This window comes from Asterias amurensis, chromosome 17 (genome assembly GCF_032118995.1).
Source record: "Asterias amurensis chromosome 17, ASM3211899v1".
Lineage (NCBI taxonomy): Eukaryota > Metazoa > Echinodermata > Asteroidea > Forcipulatida > Asteriidae > Asterias > Asterias amurensis.
The window spans coordinates 9,106,930-9,128,182 of NC_092664.1; the positions used below are offsets into that span (position 1 = coordinate 9,106,930).

General features: G+C 38.7%; 1 protein-coding gene across 2 annotated transcripts; it reads right to left on the minus strand.

Annotated features, from left to right (window-relative positions):
- Positions 1-740: 740 nt before the first annotated feature.
- Positions 741-14,757, minus strand: LOC139950027 (uncharacterized). Of its 2 annotated transcripts, none has more exons than XM_071948657.1 (3): positions 14,628-14,757; positions 9,830-10,003; positions 741-5,537 (listed from the first exon to the last, which is right to left on the minus strand). In XM_071948657.1, the coding sequence occupies exon 3, from the start codon at positions 5,487-5,489 to the stop codon at positions 4,665-4,667; it is 825 nt and encodes a 274-aa protein (XP_071804758.1). In that variant the 5' UTR covers positions 5,490-5,537; positions 9,830-10,003; positions 14,628-14,757; the 3' UTR covers positions 741-4,664. The 2 variants fall into 2 exon arrangements, with proteins under 2 accessions (XP_071804758.1, XP_071804759.1); XM_071948658.1 differs by lacking the exon at positions 14,628-14,757 and adding an exon at positions 14,558-14,575.
- Positions 14,758-21,253: the final 6,496 nt, after the last annotated feature.

Below are 21,253 nucleotides of genomic sequence, written 5' to 3' on the forward strand. Positions count from 1 at the left end.
TTGCCGAATTTGACCGAGAAAACCTACACTAAATAGGCCTACAGCCAGAAAACATGTATTTTTGTGACAATCATGACCTACACCTGGCGTGTGCCTAGTACTTTTAGTAGAAGATGTGGTTGGTCGTGGGTGGGTAGGGCACGGTTAGTTTGGAATAACAGTAACCTCGTAGTTGTAACGTGAAAAAAGACTCGTCACCTATAGTTTCCTCGAGTGGTCATCAGAAACACTGACATCTAAGTGAGATAGGCCTACTGTGTGCCATCATCCTTGTTGGTCAAAGATAAGAAGAAAAACAAAAAAAAGTGTTTGAGGGGGGGGGGGCGGGGGAATAGTGAGCACTATTGGTAATTACTCAAAATAATGTTTAGCATAAAACCTTACTTGATTTTGAGTACAGCTCAGCTGTTGATATTATAAAACATTGTGAGAAACAGCTCCCTTTGAAGTAACATAGTTTTCGAGAAAGAAGTAATTTTCCACGAATTTGATTTTGAGACCTCAGATTTAGAACTTGAGGTCTCGAAATAAGCATCTGAACGCACACATCTTCGTGTGACAGGGGTGTTTTTTCTTCGACGACCGATTGAGCTCAAGTTTTCACAGGGTGTTATTTTGTGCATTATGTTGAGATACAACAAGTGAGAAGACTGTACATTGACAATTACCAACAGTGTCCAATGTCTCAAAAAAATAAATACACAAAAATATACTGGACATACCAATTGTTTTTACGTCATTCGTTGTGCGATTGATTAATTTTTATTGGGCATGTTTGTACTTCTGTTCTCATAGGCTTACTTAAATTCACACACTATTTACAGAAAAGTCTGAGTAAACTCATGATTTCACAGAAATAAAATATAATTTTCAAATTTAAAAAGCATTCGAACTCTAATTACTTCCGGGTCACTGGTTGAACCGGATCCATCGGATGTCCAAGGGAAATCTGTCACCGTGGAGATTCCGTCCCCCATAATGGGAAATTAAAACGGGTCTAAGGAGGAAGATCTGGAGGCCTAACAGAAGAAGTTTGTAGGCCTACACAGTTGGGGGACAGAAGCTCCTGCTACACCGGGTCCCGTGGGCGGGGCCTGACCCAATCTTGGGTCAGAATGAACCGGAATCATCAGTGTGTCAAAAATGACCTAAAAATTGGTCAAAATTACGCAACAAACGGGTTAAATCCCATTTTTCAACCTCTATCTTGGTCAGGCTGACCCAAGAAATGGGTCAGGCACCTTGGAATCCGGGTCAACTCTGACCCGCGGGTTTTGAGAGTGAAACACAGGTGACCTTTACAAAAGATCAACCGTACACATTTCAGAACATTACAGAAAAAAAATATTTGAGTAGTTTATTGAAATTTGTTAAACTCAACAATACATTATTGACTTATCTCACTTAGGTACAATATCAAAAAGCTTCTACACAATTTTTGTTACACACGCCGTTCACACACCATTTGCACAAATTGTGACCTCTGAACTAACAGTGCTCTTATTTAAATGGAACCTGCATTATGTTATAACGAATTGCATCATATCACTGCAATTATCTAATCATAAACAAAACTTGCTAATGAAAACTACGGAGCGAGTACCGAAACTACTTGTCCATATTACAAGATTATCTAAGCCCAAAACAGTGAACCAATACCTAGGAATAAGTTTACTTGCCATGATACATTTCTTCACCAAGACATCTTTCTGAGGCCATGTCCGAAGCGACGACTTCAGCTACAGCTACGTCTAGATCAGCGCGTCTCCCAGTGTTGAAGAATAGGCAGACGCGCGCGATCTAGCCGTAGCTGTAGCCGAAGTCGCCGTTTCGGCAAAGTTTATCTTTGGTTCTTGAAACCGTTTGATTGTTTTACTCCAATACAATAAGACTAAACTCTTAAAAATTCATTTCTAATTAAGGTTTTTTTTTTTTTTTTTTTTACATAACCCGCCGAAAATCTAGAGCTGTTATGTCAACGCAAGAATAATAATCGGTAGGTTTTTAGAATGGGAAACGGTTCTCAGATTGTGATGTTTTTGAATCTCTCTGAAAGCAAATTTCTTTCCATTAAATTGTTTCAAAAAAAACAAAAACGCAGTGCTTTTTTATGCAAGTAAGGTTTTTCGTTGTTTCGTAATTAACAAAAATGTATATTTATTATGCGTGTAGACCATGTGAGCCTTGTTTACAATTAGTGTGACTTTGTGAATTCTTCGGGTATCCTGGCAGGCAACACTGGTCCTATGGGAAAGTTGACATTTTGTGTCATAATTTCCACATAAATCCAAAAGTTATGAAAGTAAAAGCTGGACAAGTTTACGGATGTGCCCCCTTTCATCATATCAAAAGTTGATAAGGATTAGACAGTGCAATTTCCAGAAAAAAATATAAGATTTTATGTTTTACTCCCATCGGGCTGTGTACAAATCGTGCCTGCGGGAAGTTCAGGCAGTGGCTCTTTTGTGAACAATGTCACAGGTCACATCGTCTGCAGGCCTACCCTGCCTTTCAGGTCGTATCGGGCTGAAGTTCTGCTACTAAAAAAAAAAGCGACTATTCACGTTGACAAAAATGCTATTTTCAGCAATCCAGTAAATTGCATGTCAAAGCCGTTGCTTTTTCGGAATTGCAAATTAGATTGCATAACCAACTTTGTTAACAGTGAACGAAATGGTAAAACTAGAGAGGTAAAATAATTAACGATGTCCCAAATTGACAAATTCAAACCGGAAATAAAATGTGTACACAGACATCCGGACATCTGTGACATCTTTCATTTGTCAGGACAAACATTGCTGTAGACATTTCTTTTGCAACGTCACAGCCCGAGTGTTTGCCAACCCAGATTACAAAACTATGGAAAGCCGTAAGTGCAAATTAAGAAAAGATCGCTATTTCTTGTAACAATGTAACCAAATTTGTTGATTTTGTTAAAAACAAAACAAATCATTATGAGAGGTATTTTATTTAATTGAAAGTTTGCAGAAAATGCTGAATTTGGTTAATCATCTGTTTTTAAGATTGAGTGTTTTACTAACATTCGGCCGACCATGCCAACCAAGGCGGTTTGTTTATCAACAAAAGAAAGGTCTATTCTACCGCAAAGGCACCGGACACGTTTGTTAATTATAGTTAAAGACAAGTTTTCTCACTTGATGTATATCCAAGCATACATGCATAAAATAACAAATCTGTAAACATTATTGGGCTCAATTGCTCATCGAAGTTGCAAGAGTATAATATGAAAGAAAAAAACAACCCTTGCTTGCACATTGTGTGCTTTCAGATGCATATTTTTTAGTGAGAAAATACCCCTTTCTCAAAAACCATGTTACTTCAGAGGTAGCCGTTTCTCACAATGTTTTATACTATCAACAGCTCTCCATTGCTCGTTACCAAGTAAGGTTTTTTATGCTGACAAATCATTGTTTAAGGTAATTACCAATAGTGTCCACTGCCTCAAGGTGTCAAACCGTCGCAACTTTCCTGAGCAATATTTTGCCGGATGCCCGCGGGGCACGGAGCGCCGCTTGCCCCCACGGGCACTCAGCAAGGAGTGGTGTCTTGCCTTGCCTTCTATATATCACTGAGAACCGGGTTCAAATCCCGCCGGGTTCAAAACCAACTCCACTATGTGGATTGGGTTGTCATGCCCCGACTGAATGCGTGGGTTTCTCCTAGATTAATTATCTGTGTGTTCCTCCCACATCCAGAACCGAAACTTCCTTCTTTATTTTCTCTCCTATAAGTTAAGTTCGCTTTTCTGAGCAACCAGAATGAATATGACAGATTTTAATCATTAACGTTTATTTCTGATTTTAATTCAAGCGTGCTGTTTTTATCTTTCGTATTTCGCCTGTAAATTGTAATACTTTTCATAAATGTTTATTTATGCGATGTATTTTTGTATAATGGTACATTTTTAGTGTGTATTTTTATATAACATTATTTTTAGACACGCAAAACCAAAGGGTATTTCACTGTACAAATATTTGTATTTTTACAAATGACAATAAAACATTATTCATATTCATAAATGAAATGAAATGCATCAAAGCGACATCTGATGGTCATAATGATGGTCATAAAGGCAAACTAAAAAAATGGCCTTCAAGTGGCGCAATTTAAAACAACTTCTAAAAATGATGGTAAACATAACTGCACAGCAGTGATATAACCCGAACATTTGACGTCACACTTTGAGCTCGTGAGAAGTACGCCAGAGATCTGTCATTGAGCTCTCGTGATCGTCCATAATCAAATTTTGACCTTGAGTCATTTCACGGTTCGGGAGATTCCCAGTTAAATTCGACGCACATGGTGTATGCATAGTGAAGCCAACACCTGTCCTTATCCTTACAGGGACCAATCCAGTGATGAGTGACGTCATTAAGTGAGTGAAGTCAAAGGTGTGGCGCCCTTGGCCAGCTTGCTAATTATTTTGTTCAGGGGAAACACAATAATGGGGTGGCCTTTTCGAAACCACGACTTCAGCTCCAGATTCGGCTTAGAGGCAAGCATGGCCCCGCGGTTGTTTTGACAATTGCGCGTGCTTTTCGTACGTGCTCAGGGCTTCAGACGAGAGAACGGAACCTGAAGCCGAATCCAAAGCCCGAAGCCAGTCGTAACGATAAACAAACTGAGGGGCTTCAATGAACTGTTCATACTTCGGTCTCTCTATCCTCAGGAACTATTCTCTTCTCATACAGCATGTCATAATAAGGCTGCGACACCTTTATCGCGTGTTGGAAGTCCGAAGGCAAGGAAAGCACATCAACTGGCTTGGGCTTCCTGTAGCTGAAACAGCTGCTCTTTAGAGCCTTCTCGTAGACCCCGATATGTTGCATCAGTTTCAAGCTGCTGGCCCACGACTGGGTCACATTGACCTGTGGATCCCAGTCGAGCATGCTTGGCTTGAAGGGCACACCGACGGCCTCGCAGTAACGCCTGATCATCTGTTCCGGGTATTTCAGGATGTCCTCAGAGTCCAGCACGATAGGTTCTTTCCCGGTGGTCTCCAGGAGGTACTGGTAGAGATCGTAGAGTTGTTTGAAGGCATAGCCTTCCGGTAGAATGTACTTCAGCATGCTGTAGTGTCTCAGAATCGGCATGTTACAGACGTCGTAGAACGAGGCCATGGATCTCGCCGGGTCCCGGATCAGAATCGTATGGGTGAAGCCAGCGGGTAGCGAGTCGTAGCGCTCGTCGAGAGAGTAAGCATGGTCCTTCCCAAAGACGTACTCCTTCTCGTAGAACTCGCCTTCCATCATCTCCTTGATCTTAGCGTAAGAGTAGTCGTGCTCGACGGGCATGAAGGGTGTGTTGAGGAACACGCGGTCCGGGCCGAAGTAGTAGGCGGCCGTGTACGGCTCGTGGACTAAGGCCACGTTGCCGAGCCCGCTCATGCATCGCTCGAAGGCCGTCGAGACGGAGCGTGGGACGGTCCAGAGGAAAAATCGCTTGGGCTGCGTTGTTTCGGACTCCATTCCTAACCGATGCTTGGTGACGATTTCAATTTGAAGGCAAGAGTTTTACTGGTGATTGAAAAGAAACAAAACAAAAACCAAGCTATTAATTTTGGTTTTATCCTTCATATTCGGTACCTTCTGGTACCTTCTGCAGGAGATCACGAACAAAACAAAAATGGGAAAATAAAGAGACTCCATGTAGGGAAATTCTAAAGACCGGGAAGCTCCATCAAGAGGAATTTTGTGTTAATAATAATAATAATTAATAACCGTATTTATAACGCGCCTTAAAAGCAAACGAGTGAAAATGCATTCTTTGAAGAGCCGTGAACGACAACTCTTTTTCGGGCGGTCTTCCACTCTTTAAAAATTGAAGTTTGCATCTTTTTGAGTGATTTTTCACTCTGTCCTGGAGTGAAACCCCTCACAAAGAGTGAAGTAAACGCCACTCCTTTTATAGGCAGTGGACACTATTGGTAATTACTCAAAATAATTATTAGCATAAAACCTTATTTTGTAACGAGTAATGGGGAGAGGTTGGTGGTACAAAACATTGTGAGAAACGGCTCCCTCTGAAGTGGAGTAGTTTTCGAGAAAGAAATTTCCCACGAATTTGATTTCGAGACCTCAAGTTTAGAATTAATTTGAGGTCTCGAAATCAAGTATAATCTGAAAGCACACAACTTCGTGTGACAAGGGTGATTTTTTCTTTTATAGTTATCTCGCAACTCCGACCAATCGAGCTCAAATTTTCACAGGTTTGTTATTATATGCATATGTTGAGATACTTTAAGTGAGAAGACTGGTCTTTGACAATTACCAATAGAGCCATTTGAGGGATAACTCGAAGAGTATTGTTTTCACTCTTTTACATTTAAAGAGAGAGGCAGTTAATAGTCGCTAATCAAAATAAGGCTATAACAACCCCCCCCCCCCCAAAAAAAAAAAAAAAGAAAAAAGAAAAAAATGTCACATGGGCAATTTGTGACTGGTATCTTTTAGTTCATGTCTAATAACACGAGTTTTTTGTTACGGTATATATTCAGCTTCAAGCAGCTCTACGAAACTGAAAGCGTGGGTAATCATCATAGTCATCAAATTTATCACTGCATCTCTTTGGAACTCCTTGCCTGGTTCATGTTTCTCTCCATCCTACAATCTAGACTGTTTTAAGAGCAATATCAATTCCTGCCTTCAGCTCCCCTGAGTTCTTTCCACTTGAAATAATTTGTCTTCTATAGCCCCCATACCAAGAGTGACTTTTAGCCTTGTTTGGGGCGAATTTGTATAAAATAAAATGCCCAAAGTCGGAAGATTCGTTTATTTGTTGTTCAAAAGTTCACATCAGTGTCAGTCAATGATTGAAACATATCCCCCCTCAAAAAAAAGGAGTCAAAGTTGAGTATTATGGAAACACAAGTCACAATGTACGTACTTTGTCCCACAAAACCAACCAACCAAGTTCCCATGGCGTTGTTTGTTAAAAGGTACCAAAATATAAAGCCAAGTAAACAAAAATACCAGTTGATCGTCTATTTTTTTTTCAAAAAGAGGAGGATGAGGGACTTTTTATTTTTTTTTTCGTTCAAAGTGTGACTGCTAAGCATTTTGATTCAAACTGGCACCAATACTTTAGTTTAAATTTTGTGTAGTTACAGGTTCTTAAAATAATAAGTGTACTCCTACAAGTTTATCGAGGGATTCACAGAATATGTCTTTAATAAAAAGTTAAATAAATAAAAAATATACAAAGGATACGGCCTCAAAAAATGATGAGGAAGGGGACGATTAACTGTTTTTTTATTTGGCCCAAGGTTTGCATAGTGATAACACTCACGGGCAACACAATACAAAGTTCAACTGCATTGTCAACAAGTCGTGGCATAGTATGGTACGAAACATCACCATGCTATAGTCGTGAATGGCATTGTGGCAGTGACCCAGTGAGCTAACTGGACCTTCAACCCCATGCATTTAATGAAGAACAAAGCATACTCAGCAAACAAACATTTCAAAAACAACAACAACATGATTGCAAAGTTTGCTAAAGACATACAAAAAACCTTCCTGACATTTAGAAAATCTAAACAACAATAAACGATAATTTTCTGATAACGGCAGCAATAAAGACATCACTGTTCAGAAACAACACCAACATGGTTGCAATATTGCAAAAGCCCCCCCCCCAAAAAAAAAAAAAAAAAAAACTCCTATCATAGAAAAACTAAAAAACAATACACAATGAACGAGAAATTTCTGATAACGGCAGCAAAATAAAGGTCACAAGTTTAAATCCCGTTTTAGTAAATTTATCTTTATTCGCCATCTCCCCTAAAAACTCATAATTGCCAGTCAGTTCCTATTGTAGCTTTGGCCCTTTTACTTGTTTCTGTTCAGCTAGTGGTCTAAAACAACCTCCTTTCACAGGAAGCAATTAATTGCGTGCTTTCCCTCGAGGTAAATCCGTGTCTACTGGACCTGTTAAAAAAACTTTGAACTAAGTGTTAAAGGCAGCCATAATGTCTAGCCCACACGCCACTGGACGCACCACCGAAAAGGTGTGGCCCTGATATGGGTTTACTACACTAATAAAAACAAACAAAGGGACCAACATTATTGTTTGTTTTCCAGCCGGTCAGCCCCGATTGCGTAATGCAATTTATAGATGAGTAATATTATAACAAAATGGCTGCATATAGATAATAAGAGTCCATTATAAAAAGAAATGAATGAACAAAACGGCACCCCTTGTTTACAAATTTGACCCATCAATAAAAAAGTGAATGCTACATAAGCATTTTGAATTAAACCAAATTTCTGATAAGCTGCTTATTTATTTGTTAATTGCAGACAACTTTGCAAGTGCCAAATAGATGCAAAAATGGCCCAGCCTTTTTAATCAAGTTTCAGACACTGTAGGTTTGTTTTGAGGCGGAACACTGCATTTTTTGTGTGAAGATAAGAGGAAATCAGTTTAAAGGAACACATTGCCTTGGATCGGTCGAGTTGGTCTTTGGAAAGCGTTTGTAACCGTTTGTTATAAAATGCATATGGCTGGAAAGATGTTATAAAAGTAGAATACAATGATACACACAAACATGCCTCGATCCATGGCAACGTGTTCCTTTAAACGTCTGTGTAGGCCTACATGCAACAATTGTTGTTTGGTACCTGTAGACAACAATGCTACTTCCTATGGAATTTCAGTATTATGATTGTCAGGGCTCAATTGTATGAAGCCTGTTAGCAGAACAACCTTGCTAAATAGTACCAGACAGTAAAGTGTATACTGTTGCAACATGTGCCCACTTTAACTTTGCCTAACAAAGAACATTGCTCTAAATGTGAGTAGTTTGATAATGGAGGTATCCATGCATGGTTTGACGTTGACCGTTTCGCTTGAAAGAGATCCACGTATTAAAGTAAATGTTGCCTTGGATCGGACGAGTTGGTCTACAAAAATCGTTTGAAACTGTTTGTTATGAAATGCATATGGTTATAAAGATGTTTTCAAAGGTGAATACGATATCCACAAAAAATGCCTCGAAATTGCGTGGTTTTCGTTGAACCTCGTAAACAAACACGGTCGGCCATTAATGGTAGTCAAGTTGTTGACTCCCATAAATGGCCGACCGTGTTAGTTCGCAAAGTAAAACGAAAACCACGCAATTTCGAGGCAAATTTGTGGGGATCATTGTATTCTACTTTTCACAACATCATTCTAACCAATATGCATTTTATAACAAACGGTTATAAACGCTTTTCAAAGACCAACTCGGCCGATCCAAGGCAACGTGTTCCTTTAAAGTCTATAAAAAAAAGGCGTTGCTAGAAAATGCATCGGGTAGCCTATCCGACAGTGACACGGAGAAAAATGTAAAACGAATATTTTAGGCTAGAGATTTTGGCTACAGTTGCAAAGTTAAAGAATGCATTCAGCGACCAGTGGCAATTATTTCATAAAAAAAGTAGCTCAGCACACTACAAAAGGCTTACCAGAATAAGGTTACCGGCGAAACTGCATGTCACGTTAACAATTTTGTGACTGGCATCCTGCTCGTTTCCGCTTGGCAGACAATATCAATGAGCATTATTATCGTCTAAAAATCTCTAGATATTGTGCCATGTGCACAATTTCATAAAGCCTGTAAGCACAAAAACTTGCTAGGTACAGAAAAATATTGCTTAATAACAGAAATAGATTTCCAGCCAAAATTACATTACATTAACATTGTTGTGACCCCAATCAATTTTGGCTTAGCAAGGAAATTTGCCGAGCAGTATTTTAATAACAGTTTTATAAAACTGGGCCCTGGTCATTACAACAGCTCAAGCCATAAATTCTGACAAATCCCTACCTGGTTTATGAAGACTGCTGATGACCGGCGGTCCAACCTGAAAAAACCTTGTGCAGAACGTGTCAGTGATGGCAGCTATAGCCCCGTAAAAAGGCCCAACTCGACACACTGATATAGACCCCAGCACTCCCGTCATAAGCCCATGCAGTAAATGACTCTGGCTTCAAACATCGGCTGTGGGTAAATGTAGCGCATTGATCATTTTAACCGAACAAACATAACAAAAAATGCCACAAATGGGTTTTGCTCTACCCTGTGAGCTCTTGGCAATGTCAATGTGTTTTTTTTTATTCACGTATAAGTACCCTTTTGTGGTAATTAGCCAATAGCAGTATATGAGCATATCACACCACCTGTGAACTAACCTGAAATGTAGACTTGATTCAAGTCCCGTTTTCGTGTGAGAGGTCCCTATAAGCATGTCGCGCCAACTAACAAGCAAGCCGTATGGCGGGAATTGGGACTTGAAACAAGTTAGTCTACATGAAATGCAGAGAGCATGAACAGTGTAAAGGGAAGCATGCAAGGACAATGGAGGGACAAGGTCCACGGTATTGTCAGTCTAATATTAATTGTGTATTTCCCCAATGGCTGGCGATGTATTGAACAAACGTCGTCGTGCAGTGCTCTAGCCTTGAGGTTGTAGTGGGAAATACGGCACTGGATGGAATACTATTATCCGAATTAGGCATACTCTGTAAAAAAAAAAACGAAAAAAAAAAAAAAAAAAAACCTCCTCACTATTATAGTTCAGTGTAGAGTTGTAGACGTTTGGTTTTGGAACCCTTGGAGTATTTCAATCCTATATAAATGTATACACATGTTACCGCAAACAAAATGTATTTATAAATTATAGATACACAATAGAAAGAAAAAAAACTACAAAATTTAATTTCAAAAGGTAGTCGCGTTGTTTAGATATCGCCGAAAATCCGGAGTGAATATAGGTTTTCTCGGTCAATTTCGGAAAATGAGCAGCCAATTTTATTTTCAGGCGTTCGAATTAAAGCTATTTGCCTCTCCGGTTTTTACTGCGTTTCAAATTCAGAATTCGGTCATTCAATTTCGTTTTGAGGCATTCAAATTGGCTGCTCATTTTCCGAAATTGATCGAGAACCTATATTATGTCCACGCAGGAAGAATGATAACAAATCCGTCCGGCATGGCGCCCATATGGCGCATTAAATAATAGAAACTACGGAGTTTTTGAGAATCAGATTTGTCGACATAACATAATAAATAATAATAATAATAAAGAACACTTAATAGAGCGCCAGTATCCGCCTCAGGAAGGCGCTCATGGCGCTTGAGTAGAGAAAGACAAATTAGGACTGAGGATTGTGTGAGTATCTTGTTTGAACAGGTGAGATTTTAAGTTTGTCTTGAATGTTGTGATGGATGGAGATGATTTGACAGTCAGTGGGAGTTGGTTCCACACCCGGGCTGATGCTACAGAAAATGATCTATTGCCCCAAAGAGTGGAAGTTCTGGGCTGATGAAGCATCAAGAGCTCATTAGAACGCAGTCCGGTGTGTGATGAGGTACTTCACATGATTCTTTACCAGGTTTATAACATGGAGGTTTTTGAGTAGAAATAAAAAAAACGGCAGCCGATTTCACGAAACGCTAGGATTAATCTTCTTATTAATCGAGTTCAACGCGTCGTAAAGTCTTTTGGAACTTAACTCGTTCAAGGTCCTGTCACCATTGGGCCATCCTCTATGCAATACTATCCGGAGAACATTATTGCATGTGCAATAATGTCCGCCGGACGGTTTTGCATATGCAATCGTGTCCGCCCGGACGCTGCTGCATAATGCAATTGTGTCCGCCCGGACACATTTGCATATGCAGTTGTGTCCGCATCCGTGGAAAAACCGTCCTTGCAGGTCGACGGAACACGTTCGCCATTTTTTTTACAAGCATAAGTGCATGTCATGAATGACATGGGAAATGTTCGGCCGTTGGGTATCCGCTGCAATCATAAAATACGTGAATATTCATGCTGCGTATACGTAGGTTCAGTGCATGCACGCTCGCTGACGCGCGCACATACATGTACAGTCTAGTCATGTACTAGCCCTATATAGGACTCTACCTCCGTCTGTACACTGTAGTACAATACGAAAGTGTAAGGCCGCCAGGGCTAAGTCGTGTACATGTACTTGTCGATCCCCGGACGGTTTGTTTACATAGCCCCGGACACGATGCAGGAACTCGTCCTCGTCCTAAAGGATGGATCCAATGCATCCTAAACGGAACTTACCTCGCCCTAAGTCCTAAGATTAATCCAAAGTTTGGTGAAATCAACGGCTGACCCGTTTCGGGTCAGGGTGACCCGGAACCAGTGTCATTGACCAGAAATGGATCAAACTGACGTATACAATCGGAGCTGTGGGACATTTTGAAACTGCAGTGCATTTAAACGTTTAGGTATCAACTGGACACTATTTGTAATCGCTCAAAATAATTGTTAGCATCACAAACTTACTTGTAAACGAGCAATGGAGAGCTGTTGATAGTATAAAACATTGCGATAACCAGCTCCCGCTAAAGTAACGTATGTTTTGAAAAAGTGGTTATTTCTCACTCAAATAATAAACGACTTTCAGCTAGCCTTTAAAAGCATACAAAGATATGCAACAAGGGTGTTTTTTCTTCTTTTAGTATTCTCTTGCAATTACGATGACCAATTGAGGCAAAATTTTCAAAGGTTTGTTACTTAATGCATGTTTTGGGATATATACACCAAGTGAGAACACTGGTCTTGGCCAAGAATACCAAACGTGTCAATTGCCTTTAAATGGGACTGTATACATTCTTAAATGCCCGCCCCACCACCACCCCCGAATCGGTGGCCGATACAACCTAATGGTATCTCGTGCATATGCCTTTACCTGCATTGTAAGTTGCAAACGCTTTACTCTGTCATTTTAAAAGGTGACACATTCGATCTTTTTCGATTCTTTATCAGAAAGGAGTAAACAAACATTGACTATGAAACGAAACCACTGATGCTTCCCAGCTCATTCATGTTGTAACACAATATGCCACCATGTAAAGCAATGTTCACGCATGTTTTGAATGCATTGTGTAGTGTGCATAATACAGTCAATTTTAAGTAAGTACAAAGGACTTTGTATATGCTGTCAAATAATGCACGTTTCACCTCTCAAACTATGGGTGCGTTCGTTTAGCTTCCCTGGGTCGACCCTGGTGTGTAGCGGTTTTTTTCCCCAGGACAAATGTGGGTAATTATCTGCACACGTTCGTCCTTGAAAAAAGACACGCCACACACCGGGGTCGACCCGGGGAAGCTAAACGAACGCACCCAATATCAACAACAATTTTTGAGCTACAAAGAAAAAGAAACAATCTTGGTAACGGTTACGGATAACTCGAAATCGTACCAAACGTTTGAAACCAGGCTCTTGAGTGAGTTAACAAAACACTCCCTTGGAGTGAGAAAGATTTATCAACCAGACACTGTGTACAAACTCGGGGAAACTGAAGGTATGTGAGTTGATACTCAGGTTTGGATTCTTTGTGTTACAGATTAAGATAATAGTCGTGAATATATGTTTTATGGTTGCAGAGTTTGTGTTTGGGTGGCGATAATGGGTAAACATTGCAAAAGGGGCAATATTTAAGTTGTTAATAATTATTCCGACCGTGCGAATGATAAAATGCTTTGAAGGTACTACGTGATGGATCACCTGCTAGACCATCATGCACCTCATTCAACAGTTAGCGCTTGCGCAATAGGAGTTTGCAAAAGAATGTCTGTTTTTTTTTCTTTTTTCAAAAAAGTTAACATGGTTTGACTCAGATACGGACCCAGATATTAGTTTAGAACTGTGGCTCCACCTTGATCAATGTCAAACATAGCCTCGTTCCAACCGATCAATCTTCCCCTTCCACAGGACTCATTAAACTGTGCCATATTTCGGCACATCTAAACCTTAGGTAAAAACAGTTTCAATGGGTTACGCTATGGTATTGCACATTGAGATTGCTACACCCATGTAAACAGTTACGGGAACGAGGTTGTGTCCATTCTGCCCATAGAGCTAGCTCTATGATTCTGCCCCAGTAATATAACGAGGAGACCTACATGTATACACACGTATATTGCTTGATATACAAAAAGTATAGTTTGGACCACTGGCAGAGGTAGCGTTGCCTTGGATAGGACGTGTTGATTTATAAAAAGCGTTTGAAACCGTTTGTTATGAAATGCATATGGTTAGGAAGATGTTTTAATGTAGAATATTATAATGATCCACACAAGTATCACTCAAAATTGCACTGTTTTCCTTTTACGTCGCGAACCAACAGTAACGCGGTCGGCCATATGGCCGACCGTGTTAGTCGACGAGGTAAAAAGAAAACCACGCAATTTCGAGGCATATTTGTGTAGATCATTATATTCTACTTTCACAACATCTTTCTACCCTATGCATTTTCTAACAAACGATAACAGAACGTTTTTCAAAGACCAACTCGACCCATCCAAGGCATGGTGTCACAATGTTTTCTCTTTAATTGTATGCCCATAATGCAGATACAACAGAGGGGGTACCACCCCACCCCATATCGAGCATCACCAAATACTACTGTTGGTACATCAAACTGATGGACAAAATTAATATAAAAACACAATTCATGCCACATATTTTGAGGTTCCCTGATGAATAGTACTACTAGAGGGTACAAAACAGTACATACCAGAATTATGAAAAGCACAGACGTGTTTGCAGTGTATTATAAAATCAACTATAATATGCATTATCCGTACCTATAAAGTGCACGATCTCATTGCCTAGGGCCGAGTGCGACATCAGCTCTTCCTGTGTGAAATCCACTCCAACGTTTGCGACTGAACTGAGCATAATGAGAACCTATTTATAACCCATGACAACAACATCGGTTCCACTGCGGCTGCATATCTGGATTAAATATCAATTTAAAGAGCAAATACTTACAGGTTTTTAAAGTACAGTTTCAGACGTTAAAGGGAATGTACACGTTTGGTAATTGTGAAAGACCAGTCTTCTCACTTGGTGTATCCCAACATAAGCATAAAATAACAAACCTGTTAAAATTTGAGCTAAAATGGTCATTGAAGTTGCGAGAAAATGATGAGAAAAAAAGCACCCTTGTTGGACGAATGTGTGCTTTCACGCTTTCAGATAGGAATAAAAGACTTCTGGCTAGAAGTATTTTAGAATTGTAGTGAGAAATAACCCCTTTCTCAAAATCTATGCTACTTCAGGTTCAGAGGGAGTTGTTTCCCACAATGTTGTATACTATCAACAGCTCTCCAATGCTCGTTACCAAGCAAGTTTTTAAGTTAATGTTTGTTTTGAGTAATTACCAAACGTGTACCTTCCCTAAAGAGTAAACACCTAAAGTGCTGCTTGGATAAAAAACTTTTGCCAAAAATAGGATAGCCTGCCTGACGCAGACCGTCATAGGAGCCTTTCTTGAAGGCTAAACATATGGGCCTATGCCTATATTAGGCTAAAAGGTATTCATCTAAACTATATTCATTCGGTATTTATTATTATTGTTCAAGAGGTTTGCAGTGGCACCATGTGCATACAATTACTTTGAGTAGTGGTGGTTCTGAGAACTCGACGTTTCGATCAGCATGCTCCGATTGTCTTCAACCAAACTAACCTGTGGAAATTTAATTTCAAAAGGTGGTGGTGTTTTTGAGATATTGCAAAACAAATCTGGAGCGGTTTCGTCAGTGCGGGTTTGAAGAATAAACCTCATTGGAATACACTTTTTGAGAAACGTTTATCAGATCTGACAGAAACGTTTATCAGATTCAAATTTTTGGGGATAACAAACGACGATATATTTGTTCATAAACATATTACTACCAAAAGTGTCCACTGCCTTTAAAGGCAGTGGACACTATTGGTAATTACTCAAAATAATTATTAGCACGAAATCTTACTTGGTCACGAGTAATGGGGAGGGGTTGGTAGCATAAAACAATGTGAGCAACGGCTCCCTTTGAAGTGGAGTAGTTTTCGAGAAAGAAGTAATTTTCCACGAATTTGATTTCGAGACCTCAGATTTAGAACTTGAGGTCTCGAAATCAAGCATCTGAAAGCACACAACTCCGTGTGACAAGGGTGTTTTTCTTTCATTATTATCTCGCAAATTCGACGAGCAATTGAGCTCAAATTTGCACGGGTTTGTTATTTTATGCATATGTTGAGATACACCAAGTGAGAAGACTGGTGTTTGTCAATTACCAATAGTGTACACTGCCTTTAAAGGAGCTGCTTATACAGCGCAGCGCAGACATGTCATTAGATTATTGAAAAAGAGCATAAACAAACTCCCATAATAATTTTTATGGCCACGCCGAACACGCGTGGTTCTTTATGATGCACGATTTGCGCCAAGCATAAATTTCACAGTCACAATGGTCGGCCGTGTTCCTGCCGAGAAAAATAAAATATTTCAACATCTGCTATGCTATCAATGCGTGTTATCAATTTATCTATATTATTAGACTCTACCCTTGTTGTTTATGTCAAAAAATAAGAATATTGTAGAAACACTGCAGAGCCAACATTAAGAGAAATGGAAATTACAGATTAAATGTAGATATGTACAGTCGCAATCTAAACCAAACAAAACTATTTGGAATTGCGCTAATAATTTGCATCTTGGGCCATCATTACAGGACAATGTGCATTTTATTTTAAATTTATCTCTATTTAGACTCTATCCTTTGTTGTGTTGATGAAATAAACAGTAATTGTAGAAACACTGCAGCGCCAACATTGAAAGAAAATGGAAATTGCAAAGTAATAAGTAGATAGGTATTGTTAGTCGCCATTTAGTTGCTACACGAAAATATTTGGAATTGCAGAAATTAAATGCACTTTCATGTAAATAATATTAAGCGTTCAAATTCTGAAACAATTGTTTATTATGCCAAAGCATAAACCATTTGTAGTTATACTGATGGAATGCATCATAAAATCCGAAGCACTTATCCACTGAAATCAAACTGGCAATCAAAATTGGCAATTAAAAAAATTATAAATTCCATATCATATAAAATCCAACATCCCCATCAGACATACATGTAGCCTTATAGCTAATATTAATAAGCAAAGACAGTCATTTAGACAAAATTTGCATTTTTTTTTCCAGTTGGTTGTGTGTTTGTGTTTTCCCCAATATGCTCCAACGCATTTACTCAGCTAGATACTTCTTTTTTTTCCATCGTTTATAATATTCACAACTAATGCATGAAACCCAATCAATATATCACTAGCGAACCACGATACCGGACATACAATAGCTTTTGGTAAGGCATGTTGTGTTTAAAGGCACTGTACACGTTTGGTAATTATTAAAGATCAGTAGTCTCAATATTGTATGTGCATAAAATAACAAACCTGAGAAAATAAGGACTCAATTGGTCATCAAAATTGCCAGAGGATAATGAAAGAAAAAAACAAACTTGTTGCATAAATGTGTGCGCTTTCAGATGCCTAATAAAAAGGCTTCAGGCCCGAAGTATTTTGTTGTATGGGTGAGAAATGACATCTTTCTCAAAAACTACGTTTCTCCAGAGGGAGCCACTTCCCACAATGTTGTGTATCACCAACAACTCCCTATTGCTCGTTACCAAGTAAGTTTGTATGCTAACAATAATTGTTTCGAGCAATTACCAATAGTGTGAGGAACTTTGATAAAATAATTAAGTAAAAGCGTTAATAAATGTCTTCATTATTCACTGTTAAAATTGAAACACAACACTTCAAACTACGCACATTTTAACAAAGGACTTATAAATAATGCAAACAACCAGTTTGTGTCAGCTTGTATCATATACTTTAATTTCAATTTACAATACACTGTACATTTTCTGAATAATTATGCAACTATTAAACTAGTTATTTCAATTTAAAAATATCTCTCTCAAAATATCTCTTTTGAACCGAAGATCCAGGCATTTGTTTTCCGAATTAGGCCACAAACATTACATAAAATTACTCGTACTACATTATTTTTTTTTCCTTTGGAATTTTTTTTCGATGGTACAAATATCAGCTTAACACATTCTTCACATGTAAATTTAAGCCTTTTATATTAATACAATACAGAAAATGCGTTACACGCGCTACCTTGGCTTCACAATCTCTTACTGTCACACAATTTTACATAAAAACACACTAAGGTCATTTTGAAAGGGACTTAATGTATGAGATAATGCCCGATGTGCGCGCCATTCGTGGGTACGAGTGGCCCGAGGGCAAGAAAACTTCTGCAGGCATTTTAAGGAAACCAACTGCAGTGCATGCTACAATACCACTTTGGTAGCACGAGTCAAACAATATAATTTTTATCAACAGGAAAGAAAAAAGAAAAGAAACAAAATAGCATTCGAATGTGAATTCGTTTTCTTCTTAGAGATTGCTCGTAACTGGTTGCATGTAATGGCCTCGCCCGTCATGTCTCTTTTGTCTCAAAAATGAGAACAAATTACGAAAGTTTATGGCTGTGTTCTACAAGTTTTCACAATTCCCTGTGCTTTTGTTTATCCCCTAAATGGTTTCAGAGGTCTTCCTTTGGATAGACTGTCTCTCTCTTTAAAACGAACTCAAGCTTTGCTTGTTAAGGTCAGGTGTGTGTGGCAGTAAAATGTATCTACTTTTTTTTTCTTCTTGAAAAGCTTGAGTTACTGTGTAAGATTGACGATTAAAAGTTGTTAATACTGTTGGCAGTATAAACGTTGAATTAAAGGCACTGGACACTTGTTGTATCCCATTATATGCATAACAATAACAAACCTGTGAAAATTTTGATTCAATTGGTCATCAAAGTTGTAAAAGGAAGATGCGTTTTTTCAGACGTCTTACACGTTTGAGAGAGAATATACCACTTTCTCATAAGCTGTTTCCATTGTTTTTATACCATTAACAGCTCTCCATTGCTCGTTACCAAGTAAGGTTTTATGCTAACATTTATTTTGAGTAATTACCAATGGTGGCCAGTGGCCTTTAAGTCTTGAAAAACAACATTTTACAAAAACAATATTATGGCTGTGTGTTGTACAGGAGTTTCATGACAAGGCCACAGTAAATGTAGGCCAACATTTTCAAAGACAGATGGTGTATACTGAAATTCATTATATTTAAAGCATTGGACACTATTGGTAATTACTCAAAATAATTATTGGCATGAAACCTTACTTGGTAACAAGTAATGGGGAGAGGTTGATAGTATAAAACATTGTGAGAAACGGCTCCCTCTGAAGTGCCATAGTTTTCGGGAAAGAAGTAAATTTCCATGAATTTGATTTCGAGACCTCAGATTTAGAATTTGAGGTCTCGAAATCAACCATCTAAACGCATACAACTTCGTGTGACAAGGGTTATTTTTCTTTCATTTTAATTATTATCTTGCAACTTCGATGACCGATTGAGCTCGAATTTTCACAGGGTTGTTATTTTATGCATCTGTTGAGATACACCAACTGTGAAGGCTAGTCTTTGACAATTACCAATAGTGTCCACTGCCTTTAATGGGCTTTCCCTTTCCAATTTAATATGGCGTCGTCTAGCTGTCCTCATCATTCAAACTCATGGTTATTAACCCATGGCAACCCTTTTGGAATATTGCCAATGTTTCTTTATTCCTAATAGTAAAATATAATTACAAAATGGCAAGTGATTATTGTCTCATTATCAAACAAGAGGCAGTCATGTGCAGGCTTTACACTTCGTTAACAAAATACTATAAAAAAAGGTAAGAAAATATGGAAAGTCTTAAGGTTTGTGCAATATTTTGAACTTCAAGAAAATCTCTACCGCACCACAAGTAAGCCTAGGCAACTAGTGAAATTAACTCCTTGGCTAGTTGCACCTCAAACAGCTGTGATTTTGAAACTAGTCGTGTCTAGTTTTTAACTTCCAAGATTTTTTGAAGCATACTGTTTGTCGCAGGCTCAATGTAGTAAAATCCACGCTAAAAAGATTGAAGGATTGTGTCACTGATGTCCGATTGTGTTTTGTATGTAAATTATATTGTCATAAGCAACACAATAATTGGTTCACTCAGCAGGTAGTCGCGACTATTTGTGTAGTAGTCGTGGCACACAATTTAATCGAGTAGTTGAATAACGGTAGTTGCAACTCGATCAAGCAAGTCATGGTCGAGACTTTTGACACTAAGTGTTACTAGTCGTACAGACTTAACCACAAGCATGGCTGTTCAGTTACGCCCGGTTCATACTTCCTGCGAATGCGAATGCGAAGCGAATCTTGACGTCACAAATTCACAATGAACACTTCGCAGCAGTTCAACTCTGCTCTACTCCCTTGCGAATAATCGCTGCGAAAGGAGGGTGTGACGTCAAATTCATGTCAAATTCGCATTCGCATTCGCATTCGCATGAAGTATTAACCGGGCTGAACACTTGACTTATCACTATTCTTACAGATCGGACAGATATCACTATTCACACAGACTACATGTTCGTGTACATGCTAACAGTAACATACATAAGCCTTCCTAAATAATTAAACTATGTCAATTTCAAAGCCCTTAGTTCTCTACATGCAGTAAATTTATGTTATCAACATATAATCTCTATTAGTCTGTTTAACATGTTTAATAGACTACAATTATTAGACTACAATTAATAGCATATGCTTTTCTAGCTGTCATTTCCCCCCAAAAGTTTTACTGTAAAAGAGACTTTCTACTTTCGTACAATCACTCCTCGTTTCCAAAGCAAGACAACTTCACAGTGACATGCAGCCTTGTACAGAAGGACAAACACAACATACACAAAAGCTAATGATAAGCATGCGTTAATTTCAAGAGAATGTTCCTGTGGTTTTTGGAATCGAAAAATAACCTGTGAATTTTTGTAGTTCAGAAGATGATAATGTGTTTGAGATATCGTCAAAAATCCAGAGCTGTTTAGTCCATGTAGGAATTGGGAAAAAAACACTGACAGTATCGGTTCTCACATTCAAATCATGATGCATAATAGTGATGCATACCCACATTGCTTGGAATGTGAAATATTTCTCAAAGTGCTTTAAGGACGTGTCACACTGCAGCGATAACGAAAACTATGACGACGCAAAGAGAACGCATTCTATTGGTTGAATTGCTCCACGCAGAACACACACATGCTCATCCAACCAAAAGAATGCGGTCACTGTGCGTCGTCATCGTTATCGTTTTCATTATCGCTAGTGTGTGACTCAGCCTTTATATTGTTGAAAGCTGCTGCTAGTAAGTAAAGATGTTTGTTGCCACGGAGTTTAAGAGTGATCACCAAACGAATAAAGTCCCTAAGAGGGCGTACAAACATCTTGTTCACAAATTTAGGAGATACTCAAAAATCAGACAAATTGTTTGATTTGGAAA

What these genes read in the sequence shown, in the direction of transcription:
- LOC139950027 (XM_071948657.1), bottom strand. Translation starts at nt 5,489, where the DNA reads ATGGAGTCCGAAACAACGCAGCCCAAGCGATTTTTCCTCTGGACCGTC.